The sequence below is a fragment of the Marmota flaviventris genome, chromosome 10 (genome assembly GCF_047511675.1).
Source record: "Marmota flaviventris isolate mMarFla1 chromosome 10, mMarFla1.hap1, whole genome shotgun sequence".
Classification (NCBI taxonomy): domain Eukaryota; kingdom Metazoa; phylum Chordata; class Mammalia; order Rodentia; family Sciuridae; genus Marmota; species Marmota flaviventris.
The window spans coordinates 34,298,089-34,325,091 of NC_092507.1; the positions used below are offsets into that span (position 1 = coordinate 34,298,089).

Genomic DNA, 27,003 nt, shown 5'->3' on the forward strand with positions numbered 1-27,003 from the left:
TCCCAACCAGCATCAGGCTGAGGTCCCTTGGGGGTATGGTTTGGACCTATGTCTAAATGCCTCTTCCTGGAAGTGGATTTTTAGGAGGGACCATTAAAAAGCACCTCAGGGAAGAGGAGAGGGTAGGAGGTAGGATATTTCTGATATAGGTCAGTGGTTGATAGAGACTCTCATGACTGAATTATAAGTCAAAAGTGAAGACTGAATCCAAAGAGTAGTAAAAAGATAGGGAAGGAAGCCAATCCACTTCCAGGGCAAGGCTCAGCTGATGGACTCCCAAGGGACCTGGTTTGCCCAGGGCTACCAGTGAGGAGAAAAAGGCTTCTTTCTGTGCAGTAGTGATCTGCACCCCCACTACCATGCATCATTCTGGATCCCATTTATTTCTGGATGCTCTCCCCCTAGTCTGCTCTCAGCAGTGAGAAGGGTTTGCCTGAGAACTAAATGAATGTGATTGCCCACCAGTGCCTGCCATTAGTGGTGATTAGTTAAAACATCAGAGTCTAAACAGTCAATTGGTTCTAATAATTAATACTATGGCTCAATGGTGATTGAGAGAGGGAGGGAGGGAGGGAGGAAGGGGGTGGGGGGAGAGAGAGAGAGAGAGGAGAGAGAGAGAGAGAGAGAGAGAGAGAGAGAGAGAGAGAGAGAGAGAGAGAGAGAATATGAAACTGAAAGAGAAACAGGGTTAACCAAGGGGCCCTTGCTGTGTAGCTACCATTTTTAGACCCACATCTAGTAATACAATACCAGGGTGCATCTAGCTCTGAATCCTGTGCTTTTTTGTAAGACATTTTACATAAATTACATCATTGAGATATCACAACTACCCTGTTAGGCAATATTATTATTATCTTCATTCTATAGCTAAGAAAAATGAGGTATGGGAAGATAAAAGCTACTAGATGCTCAATAACAATTTGTTGAATGAATAGATAAATAAATGAATGAAATAGCCAGAACTGAAATTCAAACCCAGGTTAACCCTAATGGGTAGGGAGAGGAGAATGGGGGGGCATGCCTCATATACCCTTCCCAGTCTCAACGTACTTCTCTCTCTCTCTCTCTCTCTCTCTCTCTCTCTCTCTCTCTCTCTCATACACACACACACACACACACACACACACACACACTTCTCTCTCTTACACACGTTTTTCTTTCCCTCACACACACCTCTGTCTCTCTCACACACATATCCTTCCCTTTTCCTCCCTTTCTCACCTCTCTTTTCTCTCTCTCACATACCCCTCGCTCTCTCTTTTCCTCTCCCTCCCTTTTCCTCACACAAACCCACCTCTCTCTCCTACTGTACCCCCTCATACACACAGGAACCTCCATCACACCTCCCTGGTGGTGTGCCCTGCCCCCACCACATATCTCTCACTTCACACACAATGCATCCCTATCATACACAGCCTTGTTCTCGCCCCCCTCCCCCATATAATCATCTCTCACAGGCTCCCCTGCACCAGCCTGCCTCCCTCCCACTCACACTCAGTCACCTCTCCCTTTCACACTCACACACCCACCTCCCTCTGAAACACACTTCCTTCTCTCTTACATCCTGATGTGTCCCTCTCCCTCACATACACACCTGCCCTCTCCAGGGCCCTGGTCTGTCTCCCTCAGTGCTGTACCTGTAGTTCTTAGAATATCACCAGCCCAGAGTGCTCAAAGAGTGTTTGGGACATGATGGAAACATACCTCTCCACCTCCAACACAGACCACCCTCTCCCTTCCACACTTCATCCCACACCACCACACACAGGTGTGCACTCTGGGCCTCACTCAAAACCAGCCCTTCTGCACTCCTGTGGTTTTTTGTTTTGTTTTCTTCTGCTTCTTCTTCTTCTTTTTTTTTTTTTTTTTTTTTTTTTGTGGTGCTGGGGATTGAACCCAGGGCCTTGTGCATGCGAGGCAAGCACTCTACCAACTGAGCTATATCCTCAGTCCTGCACCCCTGTTTCTTGCCCCTCCCCCAGGAGTCAGGCAGGCCCCAGAGGCCTCCACTGTGCACTCTCTAGTTGGACTTGCTAACCTTTAAATTGTCCCCCTAATCTCAAAGGGCTGAGTGGACTTCCCTGCCTGAAACTGGGGAGAGGATACTAGGGAGGGGGCTGAGCTCAGAGTCCTCAGTCATCCTGGAGCAGGCTCAGCCGCTCCCCACCCCCTCCCCAGGTCAGGAGCAGCAGCAGGAGCAGCAGGAGCAGGATGGCTGTGTGTGCATTGCTATTAATCACCCCTCCTGGTCCACTAACGAGGCTAATGCGGTAAGTGACAATAGCCCATCTTGGTTCCTGATTTAGGGGCTCGGGACGGAAGCTGGGCTCCTGGGAGTGAAGACGTGAATTCTCCACGACACTAAACCTTCAAATAAATCTCCTCCAGTCAGAGAAGCCCAGGGCACTAAATCCCACGCGCCGGTAATTGAAACCCTTAGAGCTTTCTTGGGTAGGGAAATTGCTAAGAGAGCGCGCGCGCAGCCCAGGGGTTCTGGGTGGGGTGGTGGGCCAGGGTGGAGGCCTGAAGAAGTCTCTCTGAAGGGGGAGGTTTCCAGGGCCCCTCTAAGAGCATGTGGGCATCTGCCTGTCTTGATGCATACATCTGTTTGTCCATATTTTTAGCATGGAATTTACTATCTGGCTATGTTCCTGTGGTCACTGCTCACCCATTTTCCACCAGGTCAATGAACGCTTGCTATTTCAGGGAGGAACCATTAAGGAGCTTCTCTCTTTTGAGAGCTTCCATCTTTTGAAACTCTTGGCACATCTCACTCTTACTGACCATGAGTAAGTCTTCATTTAAGCAAAAGGGATTTTCAGCATTCTCTCCATTGCCTTCTGTCACCTATTCCTGCCTCTCTCACCCCGACATTCTCACTCCCCAATCTCCCACTCTCTTTCCAGACATTCTCCTATAGGCCTTTCAAGTCCTTGTCCCATTAACACGTGGTCACTGAATCACTCAACAGTTACTGACACAACACCCAGTTCTCTGCCAGATCCCAGGGTGAATCAGGTAATTTCCCTGCCCTCAAGGAGCTCAGAGCAGGAAAGTGGATACATAATTGCAGTATTATATGTATGTAATAACAGAGGTACAGACCTATAGAACAGAGAATAATAACTATCAGGGAAGGCTTCAAAGAGGAAGCATTGTCTGATGATAGACTTAAAGAATAAATAAGAGTAGTTACAAGTTACCCATGGGAGACAGATGTCATGGGCATTATTGGCACTGAGAATCTAGGTCTTGTCCAGCCAGAGCACACAGTATTCCTGAAGGGCATGTGAGACTGAAGAAGGGCTTGGAAGATAAAGATTTACACTTTGGGCTTCCGGGGCCAGGGAAGGGTCTTAGTTGCTGAATGATAGGATCTGATTTGTGTTTTAGGAAGCACTTTTTATCTGTAGAGATGGAAATAGATTAGAAGGGAGAGAGATGTGCTAGCAGACTTAACAGTAAAGATTGAAGGAGATGATGAACCAGGGTGATGGAGAAAAGTAGTTCCCATGGGTACCTAGGAGGTAAAAACAGCTAAGATGATTTACTGAATTTAGGGGCCTGAGTAAAGAGTTACGAGCCAAGATTGTTGATTTAGGGAAGGCTGTGGATGATGGTGCCACTCACTAAAACAGAAAAGCAAGGAGAGGGCAAGGTAAGTCCCATTTCAGACAGGTTGAGCTTGAAAAACCCATGGGACATTCAAGTGGAGAATCTTCTCAAGGTGTCATATGTGGGTCAGCACTGGAGGTAAGAACTGAGGGAATGAAGCCTGAGTAGACATCACACATAGAGTGTGCAGAGATGTGAAGGATGGCAAGGATAATAGTGACCATGAGAAGTAGCAGAGTGGCTGACAGCATGAAGGCTAATGTTAGGTTATCTGGGTTGAAAGTCCAACACATCCTCTCACTGCATAACCATGGGCAAGTTATAGGACTTCTCTATGCCTGTTTCCACATTTATAAAATGCAGATAAATAGTGCAGTGCTTGTCATAGAGTAAGCATGAGATCAGTATTATGGCTTCCCTTCCTCCTCATCTCTTCAATTCCTACCCACCCATCAGTTCAGCCTGTGTCTCTTCTTCGGGGAAGTCTGTCTGGATTTTCCTGACCAGGGCAAATCTCCATATTATGGGCCTCTTTAGCACTGTTTAACACAACTGCTATTTTACAATTGTTTGTATAAGTATTTTATTGCAGTTCCCTCACTAGACTGGAAGCACCACTAGGATGTAGATTTGGTTATCTCCCTAGAGCCTGGTATAGTGCTTAACACATGAGTGACATGCAACACATATATATGGAATTAATAGATAATGGATTAACTGGAGTATCCATTATAGTTAGCAAGTGATGATCGTCAAGGACCTGATTGGGAGCAGTTTCCATAGAATGGTGGAGATGGAAATCAGTCTGCAGTGAGTTAAGGAGAGGCTAGGAGATAAAAGAGCATGAAGAGCAAGAAAGAGTCTTTGGAGCATCTTAGATGAGAAGGAAAAGATGTTTGTTACAGAAGGGATGGAAAGCTTGCTGACACGGCTGAACTATGGGAGAGACTCAGAGTTTATGCACTCATGGAGGGAAGCAAGAAGCAGAAAGGGGAGAATGCAACAGAGAGGGGGAAACCAACATTTTCCCCAGGGAACACAGGCAGGAATGGTACTCTAAGCCCAGGAGAAGCAAGTAGGTTAAAACAGAAATACAAATACCTCTTTCACGGAGACTGGAGTGAGAAGGAGGTGAGCTGAGGAGAGATGAGGGAACTCATGCCTAAGGATTCACCATTTCTGAGTGAAATAAGAAGCAGGGCCACCTAGAAAGAGAGGGGGACAGAAGGTGGGGAGGTGCCCCAAGATGGTGAAATATTGTTGAATTGTTTCAGTGGGAAAGGAAAGTCAGAGGCGACTAAGAACATGTAAAGGGATTGCTTAGTAGTGCTGAGATTGGAAACTGTGAATTTTTCTTGGCATATATCTGCGTGATTTTGTGATTTTCCCCAGCTGCGCTTAGCCGCCTGTGTGTCTGAGACAAAAAGAATAGCTGGAGCATGGCAAAGCCAAAGGAAGAAAAAAGGTTGAGTGTGTTGATGAGAGGGTGTTGGAATGATGTGCTGTGGGGTCCAGTCTGGCGTCCATGAGTAAATGGAGGCTTGGGAGTTGAGAGGCAGGTAGAGGGAAGAACAAATATAATGGGCACAGAGTACAAAGCTGGGAGAGGGCTGGGGGAGAGAGGGAGTTCTACCACAGAGAAAGTTAGGTTGTTGACAAGATCCTCCAGGAATAAGGAGAGTGCAGGAGAAAATAAGAGGAGCTGAGAAGGTCAGGGAAATGACAGGACTCTGCTGAGAAAGGTGAGTGTCAAAGTCCTTGTGGAATGCAGAGAATGGTGGAAAACAGAGATGGAATTCAGGGTGGAGACCTCCAAGAGCCCACTGAGTCGAGAAGCAACAGACTGCAAGATACTGGCCTCACTTCCTGGCATGAAGAGCATGGAGTTGGGAGAAAACTCCAAGGACAGTAAAGAAGTGGTATCTCCAGGGATAAGTCAGGGTTCAAGGAATATGAAGAGAGGAAGTAAAGGGAGTCTCCAGAACTGAGGATGAAGAGGAGGTTACTGGCCTGGTACCCATGGGAAGGTGGTAGAGAGACATCAGCTGGAGCCACCTCCAATCCTCATGTCAACAACATCACTCTGGGGACTGTCTACATTTCTAGCCTTCCTTCCCTGACTTGATGTCTCTCCTGCTACTCCCCACTCCACCTCATATGCACATTCCCCATCTAATACATCCATCCATCCCTCCTCCTCCCACACTCCCTCCCCAGTTGTCCCTCCCTGGACCCTTCCCCTGCCCTGCCCCACCCCAGCCGGCCTGAGTGAGCAGGAACCCCTGCACCTTCATTTCTCAGGTCACTGCTTGGCTAATGGGCTATTAATTTGCTCAATCGTCCCCTGTGAGGCAAACTCAATTTCTGCCAGCCAGTCGTCCCTCCCTGTCGACAGCGTGATTGATTGGAGGAACAGCTGTCACCGCCCGGCTGCCTGCTCCCTGCCTCCTTCCCTCAGAGTCTGCACCACCCCTCCTCCTCGGGCCGCCGCCCCGCGCCCACAGAGGCAGCGCACCCCTGCCACCTGCCCAAGGATCTGTCGCCAGCAATGAAAAATGACAGAAATATTTAAGGACAAATAAGGTTTCCCAACGCAATTGAAAATGATTACAGGCAGCTACAGATGGGGCCAATCTGATGCGCAGCAGCAAATCAAATCGAATTTCCTTATCGGCGTATTATTTTAGGCGTTATCTGGCACGTTGATGCAGTTATCAATTCAATTTCAGCCGCCGGGCCGCTGTTTACCGTCTCGCCTTTGCTGGGAAAAGGTAAACATGCTCAGCCCAGCAAATTAATTTCTGACTGAAGCCAGAGGCAGTAAAGGACTGCTACCCAGGACCCACGGCCTCCACCTTGGCCCTGGGCTCCAGAGGGCCAGGCCAGAGCTTGCCCAGGGAGCAGAAGCCCCACTAGCTTCCTGCCCCTGCCCCAAGCAGGATGCAGAGCTCCTAGGAGGCTGAGGTGACCGTGTTGGCTCTGCTGCTGCTGCCAGGGAGAGGTGAAGGTCTCCCATTAATTCCCAGCTAAAAATGACAAATTCATCTTGGACGACAATTAAATGAAGTCAGTAATTGATGCTAATTGATCTCCAGATGCGAGGGCTCCCCTCAGCCTTAGCAGCACGTGGCTGTCTTGCTCACACTCCCCACCCCGGCCCTTCTCTTCCTCTACCTCCCTCTACTGCGCTCTCAGTCCTTGCTCCTTCCCTAGAGCTCTGGCTCTTTTGACTGCACAGGTCTGTGGGAGGCAGCTGGGCTGGGCCAGCAGGCAGTGCCTGAGGCTCCACAGCTGGCCCACTGCCAGTCCAGTCCCACAGGCACTTGTCAGTGCCCGGGCTCCACCCATCTGCCTAGAAAGCAGGTAACCCTGCCCTCCTCGGCCATTCAGGATTTATTGCCCACAGCTGTGGAGGTTCCCACTTCATTTTTATAAGCCCATAGTCAGAGCCAGCAGGGGGTAAAGCACACTTGAAGTTACTTTACTTTAAACAGTACAGTCTTAGCCTTTTGGCTCCATGGCGAGGAAGGGATGGGGAGAGGGAAGTGGGTAGCATGCTGGGGAGAATATGTAGGTACATACTCAGGCCTCACATTAGTATATGCATAGGAGCTCAGGTGTGAACGTGTAGATGTGAAAAACCGCCCACTCTTTCATGAGTACCTGTGCATCTAGACATTTGGGATGACAACCGTGCATGTCCATATGTGGATATTTTCCTGAAGGGAGCCCTTTATTGCAGTTTGTAAAGCCTAATCCCAGGAAACGCTGGGAGGCCCCACCTACCCCACCCAACACTGGCCCGCCCAGCCCAGGAACTGTCTGGAAGTTATTAGCTCTAGGAGGAGGGGAACAAATTGTAGCTCCACAAGAGAAAAGAAGCTGTAGTTATGTTTAGGAGAGCCAAGGTCAGGGGTGTGAAACAACTGTGTCCCGAAGCCCCTCCAGCCTCTGAACCAGTTGGCTGGTGCACTTGGCTGCAGCAAAGGCTCATGGAGCCAAGGATTTAGGTTCCATGACCAGGATTCAGTGAGCTTGATTGTGCTTTGGTCCAGCACCTTTGGCCTCAGCTTGAGCCTAAGTCTGAGTCTAAACCTGCCCAGAGGCTGACCTGCAGATGTTTGCCAATGGCCACCCAAGAACTATGTCTGGCCCCCCCTATTGCCAAAGACAAAAAAAAAAAAAAAAAAAAAAAACATCCATCCAAATAGAAGTCAGAGCACCAGCCAGACTCTTGTACCTGAAGCTGAGAGGAAGCCATGTGGAATGGGCAGCACCAATCTGAGTTTCTGTAGGCAGAGAGGAGGGAGAGGGAAAATGGCAAGGGCTTATGGGCATGAACTGTCACTCCTGTGTATGGGATCTGGATATGTATGTCACATATAAAGAACCTGATGCTGTGTGAAGGGGTCTATGCAACCAGATTAGGCCAGAGTCAGGGTGGGGGCAAGGAATCAGAGAAAGCCCCTGGTCAGCAAAGCAATGTTGGCATTGTTGGGGTTTCAGTAAGTCAACAATTGTTTATTCATTATCATTAACTCAAGGAATATTTATTGATTTATGTTATTCCTATTACTTTTCTCTTACTTTGAGCTATGTCCCCTGCTAGTTGCCAAGGCTACAGCTATGATCAAGTTAATTTTTTGCCCTCAAGAAATTTACTATCTTGAGCTGGGGATGTGGCTCAAGCGGTATCGCGCTTGCCTGGCATGCGTGCGGTCCGGGTTCGATTCTCAGCACCACATACAAACAAAGATGTTGTGTCCGCCGAAAACTAAAAAATAAATATTTAAAAAAGAAAAAAAGAAGAAATTTACTATCTTAAAGAAGATAATACATACACACAGGCAATAATAACACATATGTGCCAAGTCAAGGGGAGTCAAGGAAGGCTTGCTAGAAGAAAGAATTCTAGGTTGAGTCCTGAAGGATGACTAAGAGTTAGCCAGCTTGTGACAAGGGCCCCTGTCTATCCTTTCTGGTTGTTTGGCAATATTTGTTTGTACTATGGATACAACGAATGGATGGGACACTTTTCATGCCTGATATTGTTGACCTCGAGAACTGATGAAAATGTCACCTCTGTCCCTTGAATGCCAGCTGCCATCCTGGGGTGTGGGCAAGAGGGAGCACAGCTGCTTTCAGGGTGTGCCTGGGCACCAGCAGATAAGTATGGGCCACAGCTAAATACACATCTCTCTCCTGCCTGCCCTACCCCCACCTCCTCGACCAGGGATGCCTATTAATCCTGACAAATGATGACTTACGAACATGTAATGCAAACTGATTCATCATACATTCAAATCCGCCGCCCCGCCCCAGCGGGAGGCCCCAGCCAGACAAGTGTATTACACGGATAATGTATTTGACGTATTAATAAAACCAGCCGCATTGCTCTGGCGCGGGGACTGGGGAATGCCAATATACGATGACAGATCACATATTGATGAAATCCAGATGTTTGGAATCATAGTCTTGGGGCCTTGTTCATATTGACTGAAGGTAAAAAATGCCGTCTGTCAGCATGTTAACTCTTCCTGCCCCATATTCAACAGAGGCACCAATCATGGTTTTCTAGATAGGAGAAGGAAGGGAATGAGTAAGAGGGGAGAATGGATGAGTAATTAGGTGGTTTGGATAGATGATGGATGGATGAAGTGAAGGGTAGAAGGGTTGTACTATGGATAGGATGAGTGGACGGAACACTTTTCATGTCTGATGTTGTTGACCTCTTAGCAGCATTTGACTCTTGGTGACAATTACCCCCCCCCAACCCTGCCTCCTTGAAACTCTTCCTTTCTTGGCTTCAATGACATCACTCTTTCCTTGTAATCATCTGCCCCTTGACTGTTCCTTCTTAGTCCTTGGTGACTTAAACTTCCTTCATCTGTTAATCAAGGTTCTGCTCCAGATTCTTCTTACTCTATACTCTTTCCCTAGTTGATCTCACCTTCTCTTAACTTCACTCATTTACTCATTCAATAAATATTTCTTGAGTATTTACCATATGTCAGACCTTGTTCTAGTCACAAAGGATACAGTGGTAAACTTTAGTTCTTATATGTATGTAAGTGTCTCCCAAGTCTATAATCTGGCTCTGTCTCACATAGTCATACCTCAGCATTTTCACATAGATGTCTTAATAGTTCCTCAAACTAAACAGACCCCAAACTGAACTCATTTTCTTCCTTACTAACCCTGCAGCTTCTTCTCTTGTTTCATAAGTCAGTTAATGGTCTACCACCTAGTAGTCCCTCCAGTCAGAAATCTTAGAATCATCCTTAACTTTTCTTTTTTCTTTTCTTTTCTGGTGCTGGGGATTAAGACCAGGGGAGCTCTATCACTAAGCTGCATGCATCTCCAGCCTTTTTTATTTTTCATTTTAAGACACGGTCTCACTAAGTTGCTAAGGTTGGCCTCAAACTTGCAATCCTCCTACTTCAGCCTCTTGAATCTCTGGCACTAAAGCTGTGTATCACCGTGCCCAGCCATCCTTAACCACTTTCTGTCCTTTAACCCCCAATATCCAATCCACCTGCTTCTGCAATTCCCCACCATCATTTCTCACCTGAGTGAATGAAATATCCTACTGTGTTTGCTTTTGCCTCTTAGACAATCAGCTACTTTGCAATTAGAATAATCCTTTTAAAATACAAGTCTGACCAGTTGAATAGAGGAAGGGCAACAAGGGGAAGGAACAGGAAAGGGGAAAAAGGAGGCACTGGGGACTGAAAGGGAGCAAATTAAATCCTATACATGTATGATTGCGTCATAATGAACCCAGCTATTTTGTATAACTATAATGCATTAATAAAAGTATTTAAAAAATAAAAATAAAATGTAAGTCTGATATATTAATCCCCTGTTAAAACTCTCACAAAGGCTTCTGGTTATACATTAAAAAATAGTAATAACCAAAATCATTAATGTAAATAAAAAGTCCTCCAGAGGTCTGGGGATGTAACTCAGTGATAGAGTACTTGTCTAGCATGTGCAAGGCCCTGGGTTCAATTCCCAACACCACAAAAAAAGAAAAAAAAAATCTTCAAGTTGTGGCCTCACTATCATCATATGTCACTCACTCTGCTCCAGCCAAACTCCTTACTTGGAATCTCCCTCCTCTATACCTTCAAACATGCTGATTTCTATCTAGAACATTACTTTTCCTAGTGTAGTGCATGACTGGTTCCAACTCATCCTTCAGGCCTTTGCTTAAATATAACTTCCCTCACCTCTCAGACCAGATGATATGCTCTCATTAGCTCCATGCATTTTCCTTTTCCTAAGACCACTCTCGGGACAATCATTTACTGTCTCTATCCATAGTTAGGTCCCAAATTCTCTGAAGACAGTTACTGTAGTTATCTTGTTTTTTATTATTATCTGATATCTGTACTAGAGCAGGCCCATAGTGGGTATGAGCAGACACCTATAGAAAAGTACTGAATCATGAGCTAGGTGAATGGGTCCATAGGTAGGAAGGTAGTTGGGTATTGCTCAGGTTTGGATCAGACAGACGTAGATTTAAATCTCTGCAGTTCCCTTTGTTACTGTCATTGCATTATTCTGAGCCCCATTTCCTTATTAGTGAGATAATAATTCCTACTTCACAGGACTGCCATGAGATAAAGTATGTGCAGTACCAAACTATAGCTTAACATATAATGATACTTAGTAGTATTATTTTTATTTAACAAAAAACATATAAATAGATGGGTGAATGTACAGATGGATACATGGACACACAAACCAATAAACAGATTCATGGGTATGAGTGCATACGAGAAGGAATTCCACAGAGGCCAGGGAGCCAGGACCAGAGAATCTATTGAATGGTAGATATATCTACCATATATCTATATATAGATATATCTATAGCCTGAGTATAACCAGGAAGAAGGCTGGATACAGGACACAGCCAGGTGTCAGGATGGGACAGATGCAGGCATAAACCACAAATCTGTGCTAGTGAAACTCTGATGAATTCTGCTTGAATTTCTGTTTTGACTTGTCACTAAAAAATGAAAGTCCTTCTACTAGAGGTGGGGAGGGGAAGGGCAGGACCTACACATGTATACACACAAAGATGCACATATACCTACCTATATGCATACTCTTAAAAGTCCTAGCCTCCATTGCCATCTAACATTAGGATCACCTTCACCCTCATTTTAATGGTCCCCATCCCTAGTCAGACACCAGGCAGTCAAGTCATGCCCTTTGTGGCCTGCAGAGAAGAGATAGTAGAGATGGAAATTACTGCTTAGACAAGCAGAGACATAAGAATAGAACCACCAGGCAACAGAAGTGGGACAAAAGCAAAAGGCCAAGCCAGAGAGGCAATCACATGGTGGGGAGCTGCAAGGCCGGATGTGGGTTATTGATCTAGGAGGAGAAGGCTTTTCTTTGAATGAGACCTTCACCTTCCAGGTGTCCAGTACTCACTGAAGAAGATGGCAGGGAAGGAGCAGCATGTGTGGGGCCCACTTACCTGTTCCCAATGGTCAGCAATTCCCAACAGAGGGGGGCAGCAGAGGGCTAATCTAGACCCCCACATACCTGAGGCCTTGTTGCAAAACTTGGACAGATGGATAGACTGGAGCCTGGCCCAGGCTGCTAGAGGGCTGCCCTGGCTTGTCTTCTTCTCTCTACTCAGTCAGTCCCCCTTCACCTTTTACAGACAGCCGATTCCTGTTGGAGCCTTATTGGGACCTGGTGGGATAGGAAGTCTAGCAGCTCCCCAAGCCTCCCCTGGAGGTCACTCTGACTAGGGAGCCATCAACCAGGACCTGACTGTCCTGACACCCTGGCCGGGCTCCCTCCCTGCTCTCTGAGACAGTGCCCTGTGTAAGGCTGAGGACAGGGTCAGACTCCTCCCGCCCTCCTCTTGCTTTGGAGATACCTAGGCAGGCAGGCAGGGAAGTGGAGGTGGCAGGCCCTACAGCGGCAGGGGTGGTGGGAGGGAGGCGCGGTAATGAATGTGGACGGGAGGCGGAATGAGCGATCCATCTTTGCATGGGAGGGGAGGGGGCTGCGGGGGTTCCCCCCACACACTCACACACTCAATCAGGCGCTGTCAGACCTCCGGCCGCCTGGCATTTTGGTGAAGAATCTCTCAGCTAAAAATTGTTGTCAGTCCCATTTCCTCGTTATCAGTGCAAGGGCTGAGGCAGCGCCCGGGGATTAGCAGGAGCGGCGAGCGCCCGCGCCCGCCATCCACCGCCGATAACACTGGGCCTCCCGCCTCACCTCCCCCATTCATCATCTTTAGCACTGACAGCCCGACCCAGTCCCTGTCCCCATCCCCTCCGCGGCTCCCTACTATGCGGCTCAGCCTGGCTCCTGACCTCTCCAGGGAACTAGGCCTCCTGGAGAGAGACAAGATTCAACCTAGGCTTATGTGAACTAGACCCACCTGTGGCAAAAGGCCTTGCCCAACAGTTGGGGGAATTGTCAAGGGCAGCACCAGGAATGTTCAAGGAGAGGATGCTTGCTGACAGTCTGCCTCCTGTAGGCTCTGGCGGCTACCTGTGATGCTGACAACAGAGTTGGAGAAGGGATTTCTGTACAGGATGGGTAGCTGGACTAAGGATTTCTGGGGGTATCTTTGGCCTGAGATGGACTTCCAGATTCTGGGAACTGTGGAAAGGAAGAGCCAGAGGATGCCTCCACCCAAGCCTATGAAGAGTAGAGGGTTGAGGGCTTCATTCCCACCCCAGCAAGACCACAGCCCCCTCCTCTTGGCCATCCCCAGCGGTTTTATGGCCCATTTTATGGCCACTGTAATGGCCCAGGTCAAAAGCTTCAGGGAGCTGTATTCTGGGAATTATGCAAACGAGGAGCAGGCCCAGGGCCAGAGTATGGATTTTGTCATTAAACCTGGGCAGGCCATGTCGTTAATGCAGTAAAATCCACGTCATGACCACAGGTCTCAATATAAAATTATAGGGAACACAGCGGGGGAGGGGAAGCAGGGGGCCGTGGCCATGCTGACACCTGCCACTCTAACCCCTGAGAAAATGGAGGTGGGATGGAGGGCACAGACTATAGGATTCTTCCGCTGATCCCTGTCAGTATTATTCCTGAAGCTGGAAGCCAAGAAGGCCCATTGTCCCCACAGGAAAACTGAGGCCAAGCTCAGAAAAGCAGACTGTCTAGTGATAGCAAAGCAAATGAAATGAGAACAGGTATTTGGGAATGCTGATGCCTGGCCTCCAAATATGGGAAGAGGAATCTGAGCCCCAGGAAGCCCTAAGAGTCAAACTTGGTATCTAGGAAAAAAGGACCTGAACCCCTGAAGTTTCCACCTCAGCTCAGACCATATATCCTGGATCCTCCTTTTACCATCCTTCTCTCTCACCATTTCTCCTTTTAAACCTCAGACCCTGCTGCAATGAGCTATTCCAACAACCTGGTCAACTTTCCCTTACTTATCCTTCATGCCACCCCTTAAGCATCACCTTTGCCTTCATTCCTACCAACCCTCCCTCTGGCCACCTGCCCTTCCACAGCATCCCTCATCGTTCCTGCTTTCCCACTAATAGGTGATCTCCTAGAGGCTAAGAATGTGTTTTACTTATCTCTGAACTCCAGTCTCCCCAATGCCTGACATAAAATGGTTATTTTATAAACATTTGCTGAATTAATACATAAATGAAGCCATGGAATCAAAAGCCAAGTTCAGCAGTCCCTGTCCAGTTCTAAGCCTCAATTTCCCCATCTGTAGAATAAAGATAATAGCTGAGAGAATTCCTAGGGCTTCACTCATCTCTGAGAGTCTCTGACTGAATGAAACAAGGAACAGAACTGAGACTAGAATCCTCATTTCCCACCTCTCACCGGGGCCACACCTACTTCCTTTACTCAGAGCTGCACTCCAGCTGTCCCCTGAACACTTGAGGCCCAGCCACCAAAGCACAGGACAGTAGGATCTGTTCCCCTCCTCAGAGACCTAGCCATGCAGGCTGGGCCACACCTATACCACCCTGACATACATAAAGCCTCCACAGCTAACATCCTAGCTCTGCAAACATTATCTGACTTCTAGGACACTCTGATGGTTATTCCTTCCCTTCCTCTTCCTTTCTTTTGCTTCATCACTGAACATCTAGTTTATGCACAGCCTGCTATAAATTGTCTGTAAGTATACAAATGGATATGAAATGGTTCCTGTCTACAAGGAAATTACAACTTACTAATTTATTCATTCATTTGCTCCCATTCCCTGTCTGGTATACTTCTAAGCTGCAACTTAAATTTCATTTCTTTAGTTAAGCCTTCTCTCTGTTTCCACTCCCCAAAACACACTCAGAATGAATTGCTCCTTCCTTTGAGCCCTCATATGACTCTCCCTGGGCCTCCAGAGAAGTTTTAATCCTGCTCAGAGTGCGTCAAAGGGAGGTAGGTTCTTGCACTCAGTCTGAAATTATACTCAAGTATAAGATTGCTAGATTTAGCAAATAAAAATATAGGAAAGAAATCTAGAGGTAAATTTGATTTTAGAAAAACAAGAAATGGTTTTTAGTATAAATATGTCCCATGCAATATTTGGGACATCCTCATACTACAAAATCATTTGTTGCTTATATGAAGTCAAATTTCACTGGGCATCCTGTATTTAACCTGCCAACCCTACCCAGGTGACCATCTTGGTCATCACTGGCATGATTTTTATCTTCCCAAACTGATTTTGAACCTCTCCAGGTACCAATAGGAAGAAGCAGCAAGGAGGAAGAACTGGGGTCAAGCTAAAGAAATCCTTTTAAAACTGGGCAAGGTGATATGTGCCTGTAATCCCAGCTACTTGAGAGGCTAAGGCAAGCAAATCACAAATTCCAGGCCAACCTGGGCAAATTATCAAGACCCTGTCTCAAAATAAAGGGCTGGGGAGGTAGCTCAGTGGTAGAGTACTTGCCTGGCATGTACAAGGCTCTGAGTGTCTTCCCCAATGTTAAAAGGGAAAAAAAAAGTCCTTCCTACAGCTATCCATGGATAGCTAGAGATGTTTCTAGCTCCTCAATCCTCATGCTTGTAAGCAGAGGCTGAGAAAACACTGGATGGGTTTAGACATCCCAAGAGGGGTAAACTAAGCAAACAGAGGGCTCTTTCCTAGCTTAGTTTATTCTGGATATCGTTAGTAACCAAGCAGGAATAGAGTTCAGGCTCCCAGGTGGCTCCCAATATACTCATATATTGGGGATATACACAACTTAAAGGATATTTTGGAGACGAAAACTCAGAATCAGTGAGACCTACAGAGGCCAATGAAGTTGTCCAAGGAAGAAATAGTGAGACCTGAATGGGAAGACTATAGATTCCAGGAATATTAAAGTAGACTGGTCAGGACTTGGTAGTTAAGTGTGCAAGAGGTGGAAAGGCAAGAGAAGGAGTGGATGGTGAGGCTATTACTGGCTTGGGTGAGTAGATTAATAAAGGTATCATTTACAGTGATGGGCTCTGCTAAAGGAGGAGTAAGTTTGCAAGGAATGAAGAAGTTGAAGAACTCAATTTGAATTGTTGAGTTTCAGATATTTCTGGAACATTCAGGCATTGATGTTCATTATATATTTGGATATAGGGGTCTGGAGGGATCTGGGGTAGAAATACAGAATCTGCAGTCAATAGGACATGGGTAGGAATTATAGCTATAGAATAAACTATAGCATTCAGCACGCAGAATGAGGAGAGCAGAAGTTAAGGACAGAATCTTGAGGAAAAGTAAAAAAATGAGAGAATGCTGCTCTGGAAATCACCTAGACTCTGTTGGTCTTTCCCACTTGACTGCAAGGTCCTCAAGGGCAGGGACTAGATCTGATTCCATTCTAGGATGACACTGTTCTGCACATGTCTATTTTGGAGTGAGTATGAGGGAATAGTTGTTGAATGACTGCAGAAACCATTCTCCTTTCTCCCTCTTGTCTTTCTTCTCCAGATCTGATAACTGTGAAATCAATGAGGAAAGGAGAAAGTCAGGGAACATCTAGATAGATATTCTGGGTGATGGTATGATTAAACATGTGTGAAATGGAGTGATCAAGTTTGATTGCACAGAGCATTGTGTCCCAATAGACTTCCAAGAGGGGCAGCTAGCTGAGGAGGCACCATTTATGGCCACAGCATCTGGAGCTCAAAAATGAGTGATGTTTGTGGGCTCTCAGACCCTCCGACTCACCACTCTTCTAGATCAAGAAGCCCTAGGAGGAGCTGGGGTTGTGGCTCGGTGGTACAGCGCTTGTCTAGCACGTGTGAGGCACTGGGTTCGATTCTTAGCACCACATATAAGCAAATAAATAAGCAAAGGTCCATCAATAACTAATACAAAATATTTTAAAAAGAAGAAGAAGCCCTAGGGGGTGGTAGCCAATATGGCTGAGTTTTCCTATAGGGACTGGAACAGCTAATGCGTGTCTATCCTTCGCCTGCCAGGTAAGAAGAAAGCAGCAGCATTGTTTGACAGCCAGGCCCCGATCTGCCCCATCTGCCAGGTCCTGCTGAGGCCCAGCGAGTTACAAGAACATATGGAACAAGAACTGGAGCAGCTGGCCCAGCTGCCCACCAGGTAAGTCCCCTGTGGGGAGCCTGCACACTGGAGGATTTCACTGAAGCTCCAGCCACCAGGTTTCAGGAGTAGCCACCTGGCCACACCCCAGCCTCTATGGAGAAGCCAGGATCCTGCTGTCATTCTCCACCACTCAGCTTTCAATCCTCAGATCCTCCAGCTGAATGGTACTGGAGAGTGACCCCTTGGGCCCCAGCCTCAAAGATAAGAAGAGGAGTTGGAAAGGAGTGAGTCACTGCCCTAGGCCTAGTACTGCCATAGTTACTGCCCCAGGCTTACTATTGCCATGTAAGGCTTCGGGGCAGAATAAAGAAGCTGGTATGAGACCTGGCAGCCCCATCAGAAGTTCAGCCTGGTTCTGCCTTCCAGGAGAGTGAGCAGTACCATCTCCATCAATCTCAAGGACTGGGAGGTAACAATCTTGAGAATGTGCTCAGGTATGTTCCCACCCCATAGACAGGAGGCTGAACCTCCTCAAGGACGCTGAGGAGGAGCTGGACCCTGAGGGGAGCAGAGGAGAGGTATAAAAACTTATCTCAAATCTTAACAATATAAAGCAGCTATTCCATTATGCTTGTGTAATCTGTGGGGTCAGGAATTCAGACAGGGCACAGAGGGGATAGTGTCTGCTCCAGAGGTCTAGGGAAAGATTCAGTGGCTGGGAGCTGGGATCATCTGGAGGTTGATGCTGGCTATCAGCTGGGACCTCAAATGGGGCTGGGACCAAAGCACCTGCACATGACTTTCCCATATGACCTGGCCTTTCTCAGCTTAATAACCTTGGGATAGGTAGATTTTTAGGACTCCAAAAGCAAATGTCCCAGCCAATGAGATGGAAGCTAAATCACCTTTTATAACCTAGCCTCAGAAGTCATTTAATGTCACTTCCACTGTACTCTATTGATGAAGGCAGTATTAGCCCACCCAGATGCAAGGAAAAAGGAAAAGTGCCCCTTTTGATGGGAGGAGTGGCAAGGTCATATCGTAGAAGAGAACAGGGGGTTCTCCCTATCCCACTGCTTTTTGTTTAGTTCAAGTCATCAAACCTGAATGATCTGCTTTCCTTCTACTCTCCCACCTAACCTCCCATGCAGGGTGCAAAAGATCCAAAATGGTCCCTGTCCTGGGAAGCTCAGAATATGAGAATACAGAGTCAGGCACTACAAACCCCAAGGCAAAGAAGTTGCTATATGGGAAAAGCTGGAGCTGTGGGGGTATCATGGAGGCACCGAACCCAGCACAAAGTAAAGGAGGCTTCTTGAAGGAGGAGGCTGTGTGTGTGTGTGTGTGTGTGTGTGTGTGTAGGTACAAAGGATTGAATCCAGAGGTGTTCTACCACTGAAGTACATCCCCAGCCCTTTTTATATTGAGACAAGCTCCCACTAAGTTACCCTTGCTGGCCTCAAACTTGTAATCCTCTTGCCTGAGTCTCCCTAGTAGCTGGGATTACAAGCATGTGCCACTGTGCCCAGCTCTGAGGAAAGAACACTGAAGGAAGAAGTAGTAGTTGTCAATTTCTATGTTACAAATTATCCCCAAATCTAGTGGCTTAAAACATTTATAATCTCAGTTTCTGTAGGTCATCAATTCTAGTGCAGCTTAGCTGAGTGGTTGTGGGTAGTTGTGGCTACTGGTTTCATGAGGCGTCTCATGAGGCTACAGTCTCAAGATGTTAATCAAGGCTGTGGTCATCTGAAAATCTGACTGGGATGGTAGGATCTGTTTCTAACATGGCGGACTCACATGGTTGTTGGCAGGACACCTCAGTTCCTTGACATGTAGGTCTCTCTGAGGGATGCTTGAGTTTCCCTCTGACATGGCAGTTGAATTCCCACAAACATGTGATCCAAGGGAAGCCACAATGCCTTTCATAGTCTAGGAATTCACACATTATCGCTTCCCCTATATGCTATTCTATTCAATAGAAGCAGGTCACCAAGCCCAGTCCCTCAAGGGAGGAAAATTAAGCTCTATAAGCTCTGCTTCTTGAAAGGAGGAGTATCAAAAGAGTTTGTGGGCATACTTTAAAACCCCCAAAGAAGACTACTACTACTAATAATAATCCTTATTGAACATTCACTATGTGCCAACTACTTTACATTGCCTTAATTTATTTAATCTTCACAGCAACACTTTGGGGTAAGTGGTACAGTTGTATATTACTTAATGATAGGGATGTGTTCTAAGAAATGTCATTTTTGTCATGCAAACATCATAAAATGCACTTACAGGACTGAGATGGCTACAATATCACAAGGTGATATAATATGTGATCACTGCCACACATGCAGTGGGTCATTGACCAAAACATCATTATGTGGTACATAACTCTAATTATTACCCATTTTACAGATGAGGAAACAGAAAGGTTAAGTGACTTCACAGTTAATAAGTGGTAAAGATAGAATTCCAACTCAAGAAATCTGACTCCGGTGCCTGTGCTTTTAATGCCACCTCCCCCAAACACTTACACAACCAAGACTGACCTGCCAGGGGTAGAAAGTGAAAGAAACATCCTGCTGCTGAGTGCCATACCTCGCTGTCCAGGAAGAGTTCTGTGTAATTTGCTCTCAATGAAGGATGTCTCAGGAAACTGAAAACAGAGGCAGAGATGGAGGGACCTGCAGAGTCTGGTAAAGGCAGTGTACCCAAGGGTCTGGAGAATGGGAACTCTCTTTCTGCCTCCTCATTGGGATCCCCCCACCACACACACACACCTGTATTGCCCAGGCCATCCCTTAATGCCCAAAGCCTTCCTAGTTCGACTTCCATCCAGGACTTTGCACAATCCCTCATCCCCCACGTCTTCCCAGGAGCATCCCCTTTCTGCACACCCTAAACCCCTGTACCTTTCCCCACCCCGCATCTGCTTCCTGCCCCTCTGGCTGTGTCTTGCTGATGTCCCCAGCATCAGTCCCCTCACGTCCGGGTCCTGCCCAGCACCCCCTTCGCCCACGCCGCCCTGTGCCCCCGGCACGCCCCCCCTCCCCACCAGCGGGTGTCTGACAGCCGGACAGCGGGATCTGCACAGCAAGTGAAATTCCCGTCGGATCGATAAAGCCGAAGCGCTGGCGGCGACGGGTCGATGGTTTTATCTGTCTCGGCCCCGCCGCGCCCGGCGTGCTGACAGTCGGACCGGCCGGCAAAGGCGTTCAAGGGCAGCCGCGCCCGCCGCCCCCTCCCCTCTCCTCGCCCGCGCTCCCCTCCCTGCGGCCGCTGCGCCCACTGGACTGCAGGCTGGACCGGCCCGCCGCCGCCCTCGTGATTTATCTGGATTTTTAATTGGAAAAAATTTGCGAATTAATTGATTTCAGGAACTTGCCAATTAACATTGTAATTGGGTGCGTGATAAATTCCCAAGGAGCGTGTCAGCTCCCTCCGGGCTGACGGGCTGCGTGCGTGCGCTGGGCGGGGCGGGTGGCGCGGAGGGAGCCCCAGCCTTGGCTGTCCTTGCCCCGCCCCTGCCAGCTCTCCAGAGGACAGAAGGAGAGCAAAAGAGGCTGCGAAAAGATGAGACACCAAGGCCTCTGACACATGTGCCCACCTTTCTTCTCCCAACATCGACATCTGGACAGAGAGGGACCTTAGAGTGGCCATTTCACAGATGGAGAAACTGAGTCCCATAAGAGGGCAGAGCCCAACCGCGGGCATACGCCATCTACAGCCTGTGACCAAGGCCTCCTCCCCAGCTCTCCAATTCTCTCTTGTTTTTCCCCTTGTTCCCTCTCCCAGCTGCTCCTCTCTCTTCTTACCCCTGATAGCCCTTGCCTTCTGCTTTCCAACTGACCCTTTCCCTGTCTCACCCTGCCTTGTCTTCTTTGCCTCTGGGAACTTTCCTTAGGCTGGCCCACTCCTGAATCTTTGGATGCTGCTGCCAGGGTGCCCTGCATCAACCTGGGTGAGTGCCTCTCTCCCACGTGGCTCTGCTTGAGTGGCTCTCCAGGTGGGGCTGTTCTGCCATCATTTCTGTCAACCCAACAGCACAAAGCAGGCCTCTTTGGCAACCAGATGCTATTTTGGTCACACCCAGGGGCCCACAGGAAAATCAGGGAACTTACCCTTCACAAACACAGGCACAACACATAGGTGTGCGCATAAATCTCATTCCCACATACATAAATGTGCTCACACAACCTTGAAAGAACCACCTTCCCAAATATGCCCATTCCCACGGGTACATGGCCAGCCAGAACCTCCCAGAAAAAGTAGTCAGAACTTCCTTTGGCACAGCACATAGACTTTTCAAAACATTTTTACATCTGAGATCAGAGACAATGCTCACACACCCTCCTCACCCGTCTTTCCTCAGTCCTGCACAAGGGCTCCTTTAGACCCCAGGATTTAGCAGATAGAACAAGGACAATGTTCGGTTGAGGACAGATTCCATGCTGGAAGGAGTCCTAAACGTAGTAGCAGTAATGAGAATATTTGTGAGCCAGGAGGAAGCTCTCTCAGAGCAAGATGGGCTGCAGAAGAAATGCTCTGGAAGCCAGTGGCATGTATGGACTGGGGGCAGAAGCAGGGAGGCAAATGAGGAGGTTGGGCCAGGTGCAGAGGATGCTTGATGAGCCTGCCCTAGGACAATGGCAGTAGCGGTGGGGATGCAGGAGAAGGGATGGTGAGACACCTGGAGGACGAAGAAGTCAGAAGACTTAACTGGAGTACTTAATTGGAGAAAACTTTCTGACCTGGATGATTGAGAGGGTGGTGGTAGCAGAGAAACAAGTGACTGAAGAGAGGAGGAAGCAACAGGCAGGGTTCTGGGCAAGCTGAGCTTAAGACACCTCTGGGGTGGTGATAGGGTAGGAACTGCATGTGTACAGAGACAAGCGGGAACATAGATGGGAGCTGAAGATGGACGAACAGGTCCCAGACCTCTCTGTGGCCCTCAGGCAGGAGTTTCCACCCAGAGGAAAGAAACAGCCTTAGTCATGACAAGATTGCACAAAGCTGAAGGTGCAGGTTGGCTTCTTGGGGCCTGAGCTCAGAGATCTTCTCTCGGAGGCTTCTAGAGTCACTATGAGAGCTGGCCTCTGGGCTGGAGAACTACCTCTTTGGGCAGAGCTCTAAGAGAACTGAAATAAGCCAATGGAGGCTGGGTGACTCTGGAGGAGAGGCGGGCTATAGAGATGGCAGTGCCCTCACCCCCACTTAAGCCTTATTTAAGGCCGGCCTCGGTGTTTGGTTGGGTAATGAACTAGATAAACAATTCCCCAAATAGATTAAAACGAAGTGTAACTTACAAAGGCGGCTGGTGATGATGGTTTATTCCCGGGCAGTGCACCATTTCTTTATTTCCAAGGATAATTCAGTGTAAATCACCTTAATTAAAAGTGTCAGCCCAGCCCATGAATATTGTACTTAGGAACGCATTTCCTGGGTCCCAGTTATAATTTAAAACCCATGGATCACTAGGCAGCGAGTGGCTGAGCAAGGGAGGAAATCGTTGAGGGTGGGCTGTGGAAACAGGGAGGGACAGAAGGCAGAGCTGATGGACTGGGCGGGAGCTGGGCTGCCAACAGCTCCCAGAGCACAGACCTTTCTTTCCAAGGCAGGCCCCTCACCAGACTCCTCAGTCTCTGGGAGACCAAACAAACTTGGAGGTGATGGGGTTGATGGAGGAAAGGTAGGGAGGGGCCCTTGCTCAGGGCAAGGGAAAGAATAGGAGCTGGTATGAGCTCCATGCAAGGAAAGGAAAGAGCATTGCTAGGAAAAGATCCAGAACATGAACTTGACCAAGTAAGAGGCTGGACATCCTGACCCTGAATGGCCCAAATCTATTTATCAGCAAAGTGAAGCCCAGGGTCAGTAAGACCATCCCCAAAGCGACACAGCAAGCAGAGGAGAAAAAAACTCAGAGTTCTGCAAATAAGCCTGAGCCCTGCATATCCTTAGAAAGATGATGTGGGCAATTAAAAATGAGCACTCTGGGGGCTGGGGTCGTGGTTCAGCAGTAGAGCGCCCACCTAGCACGCAAGAGGCACTACGTTCAGTCCTCAGCACCACATAAAAATAAATGAATAAATAAAATAAAGGTATTGAGTCCAACTACAACTAAATATATATATAAAAATAAGCACTCTGGGCCAGGGTTGTAGCTCAGTGGTAGAGCACTTGCCTAGCATGTGTGAGACATTGGGTTTGATTCTCAGCACCGCATATAAGTGAACAAATTTAAAAATAATAATAAAGGTCCATCAACAACTAAATATATATAAATTAACACTTTGTGTGAGCATGGAGGCTGTAGTCCCAGCTACTTAGAAGGCTGAGGCAGCAGGATCTCAGGAGCCCAGGAACTCAGGGCCAGCCTCGGCAATGTAACAAGACTCCTCCTTTCCTGTCTCAAAAAATAAATAAAATGAAAACCAACACTTCAGATTTGGTCAGATACAAATTCAAATCCCAAACCCTCCACAGACTGTGAACACAAAGTTGTCACATAACTCATTAGTCAACTTTGTAAAGTTTTTGTGAAGATTCAGTGAGATAAGACATTCAAAGCCTGTGTCTTAGGCAGGCACAGTGTTGCACACCTGAAATCCAGCAACTCAGGAGACTGAAGTAGGAAGACCACAAGTTTGAGGCCAGTCTGAGTAACTTAGTGAGGCCTTGTCTCAAAAAAGGAGTGATGTAGCTCTGGGGTAAAGCACTCCTGGGTTCAATCCCCAGTGTCTGTGGAGGTGCAGGGAAGCCTGTAACTATGATATATAGTGGGTGTACAATAATTGTTCATTCTTTCCTTTTCTGTTCTTACTTGATCCAACTAGATACTACTTATATCCCAGTTGGGGATAGGGCCTAGTAAACACACTGTATACATTAGATGCCTCACTATGTAGGCAGAAAGGTGATATTAGTACTTGCTTACTGAGTGAATTGAAGAGTATAGTAATGATAAAAGTCATGAACTCACCAACAAGTTGCTCCTTGAGAGTAGCTCAGTTTCCCCTCTGTATCTCCAATGCCTAGATCAAGGCCTAAAATGGACGGGAATGAAAGGTAATTGAATGGGACCTTTTCTGTCTGTCCTTCTTAGTCTACGATGCCCCCTCTGTGTGATCTGACTGGTAGATAGCTCTTTCTTACACTCAGACCTTGGTTTTACCCTATTGCTGAGCCAAGGGCCTCTGCACTGTGGTATATGTGTGTTTGTATGTATGCCCATATGTGTGTACCTCTGGAGATGACTGTGCATCTTGGTTTGTGTCAGTGCCTGTGGATGTCTTACCTGTGCATGTTTATGTGGACCTGTGTGCATGAGCAGATTTTCCACACATTGAATTTGTCTTTATGGCCACATCTCTGGAATTATGACCCTGCAGCCCTGTGTTGTATGCACTCTCTAGGTGTAACTGCATATGTATATGTGCCTATTGGCAGCATTATAGTCTGTGGATATGTGTGTCCCAACCTCAGCACTATTGACATTTTGGGTCAGATAAGTCTGTATCGTGAGGAGCTGTCCATGATACTGTAGGATGTTTAGCTTCTTCTACCCACTAGATGCCAGTAGTAATCCCCTTCTCCCCGCCCAAGTTTCAACAATCAAAACTATCTCCAGGGACTGGGGGTTTAATTCAATAGTAGAGCATTTGCCTGGCATATGTAAGACCCTAGATTTTATGCCCAGCACTGCAATACACACACATACACACACACACACACAGAAATACTCCCTGTACTGGCAAACAGCCCTCCCCATCATTGAGGTCACTACTTTATCCAAATCTGCTTGTGTTTTACTTGCACATTGGGTGTGTCTAAGTCTGACCCTGTGGATGTCTAAGCACATCTGTTGGTGTTTCCTATGTTTTTTTGTTTTATTTTGTTTTTTGTTTTTTGGGGTTCTTTAAGCCATCCTGGGGTATTGGGGATTGAACCCAGGGCCTTGTGCATACTAGCCAAGCTCTTGTTGGTATTCCCTAGGTAAACAAACTTAGTATATTCATATACATCTCACATATTCTGCATTGGATGTGTGTATATCTTTTGTGCCTTCTGGATGTTTCCATGGATGTGCTCCACATGTATGTGTGTCTATGTGGAGACCCTATAAAAATGGGCTGCATCTGCCTTCGTACATGTATTGGCCAGCACCTCTGTATACATGTATTTGTGTGTGTGTGTGTGCACTCAAGCAAATGTGTGAGCACAGATGTGGTGAGCATAGCGGGGGCAGCAGGCAGGGAGGGACAGGAACAGGGATATTAATGTTTCTGAAGTGGATCTGATTTGATACGTCTTGTTCCATTGTCAGCATCTGTTTAGCGGGGATTTGTAATACTTTGTGGCTCTGGATCACTCATGCTTAGCGCGGGATGTGGCCTTGCATACCAATTTTGTTATTAAACACAGTCCTCGCCTCCCCCACAGCCCATCCATCACCTCCCGCCCCGGCCCCCGCCTGCTCTGAGCTGCCCACCATATTTCAGGGCCCAGCTCCCGCCCGCCTACCGCGCCCGATGCCGGAGGGCCTGGGGCTGACAAATTGAATCAGGGGGAGATCATTCCTGGCCTAACACAGTTTGCAGCGTGTTGGAGGGAGAATTGACAAGAGCCATGTCAGCTTCATCACCCCAATCCCATAGGAGATAAGAACAGGCTGGGGACAGGGCGTGGGGAAAGAAAGGAAGCCTCCTAGGCAGGCAGAATTTTTAGGGCTAATCCCAGGAGTCAGGTATAAGTTCCTTTCCTCAGATCCACTGAGGAGTCTCCCATGCCTTGTATGTGTAACTCTCTACCAGTGATCAGCATGGCCTTTGGCCCCGGATAAAGGCTGATAAGGTAGGCCAGGCCACTGTGTAGAATAGGTTGGGTGGTACTTGGCTAAGCTGGCTGGGTAAGGCTGGCTATACCATCTCTCTTAGGTTCTTCTTGGTACTTTAGCTTTACATATCCTGGGCAGCAGGTATAACGATCAACCCTGTTTTCTTCTTTCTTGGCAGCAAGAATTCCCTTCTGAAGGATGCCATGGCTCCAGGCACCCCCAAGGTAGGTGGTCAATTATGTTTTCCTCCTGTCCATCCTGACCTAATTCTACCCAGATCTGGTTCTTCCTGAGAGAAAGGAGCTCCTCCTGGATACCCAATGTCTCCTGGGTTTGAACATCAACCTAAGGCCTAGAGCTACTGTGTGTGTGGTGTGGGGATGGGGGTGTCTTTGTGTGAGTGAGGATATGCTCATCTGACTTCCTCCTAGGAGGAAGGAGAGGGATCAGAGTTAAGAGTGGCTTGGGGATATGGGCAACCCAAACACTAAGGCTGGGAGACTAAAAGGAGGAAGATGAGCTGTAGCAGGTGAAGAAAAATATAGAAACTGAGTTAAAGACAGTGCAAGGCCTTAGAAGCCAGACCATTGGGTGTATGTGCAATGCAATAAGGAACCAGAGAGGATGTTGGTGATCGAAGGAGACAGTCTGCCCCTCTAAACACACATTATGGAAGAGAACCTTGAAAGCATCAGATGGAGAAAGGAAACATGAAGGGCGAGTATCTGTCTCAAAGGAGGGGCCAGAGAAACTTAGTATAATAACATAATTTATGCTGAGAACTCCCTACAGAAGAAGATGGTACTTCTTCTCCAAAGATGATGATTTGGAAGGGATGAGGACCTCGAGAGGAACACTAAGCCCTTACCAATAAGTATCCCCTGCTCCACCCCCGGCATATGGTTGCCCTTCTTACAAGTTTTCAAAATAACCCCCTCTTAGTGCATATTATAGGGAGTGAGGTGTGGGTGTTGAAGCTCAGGGAATCTCAGGAATCCTGCACTTCCAGTCAAGGTGAGGTCCAGAAGGCTGGGAAGGAGACAGAGGAGGGACAGTTAGT

The 27,003-nt window shown here is 47.5% G+C and overlaps 1 protein-coding gene and 1 long non-coding RNA gene across 3 annotated transcripts in view; one reads left to right on the forward strand and one right to left on the reverse strand.

Moving 5' to 3' along the window:
- Rnf220 (ring finger protein 220) overlaps positions 1–27,003 on the forward strand; it is a 213,509-nt gene that overhangs the window by 159,320 nt on the left and 27,186 nt on the right. For both annotated transcript variants that reach the window (XM_071617773.1, XM_071617772.1), the window contains exons 2-3: positions 17,041–17,173; positions 26,122–26,167. In XM_071617773.1, coding sequence (XP_071473874.1) covers positions 17,041–17,173; positions 26,122–26,167 — 179 coding nt within the window. The remainder of the gene's footprint in view (positions 1–17,040; positions 17,174–26,121; positions 26,168–27,003) is intronic.
- LOC114094478 (uncharacterized) lies at positions 8,225–12,750 on the reverse strand. Its single transcript, XR_003583036.2, has 4 exons — positions 12,674–12,750; positions 12,175–12,327; positions 11,718–11,842; positions 8,225–8,389 (listed from the first exon to the last, which is right to left on the reverse strand). It is a non-coding gene; the product is annotated as an uncharacterized lncRNA (long non-coding RNA).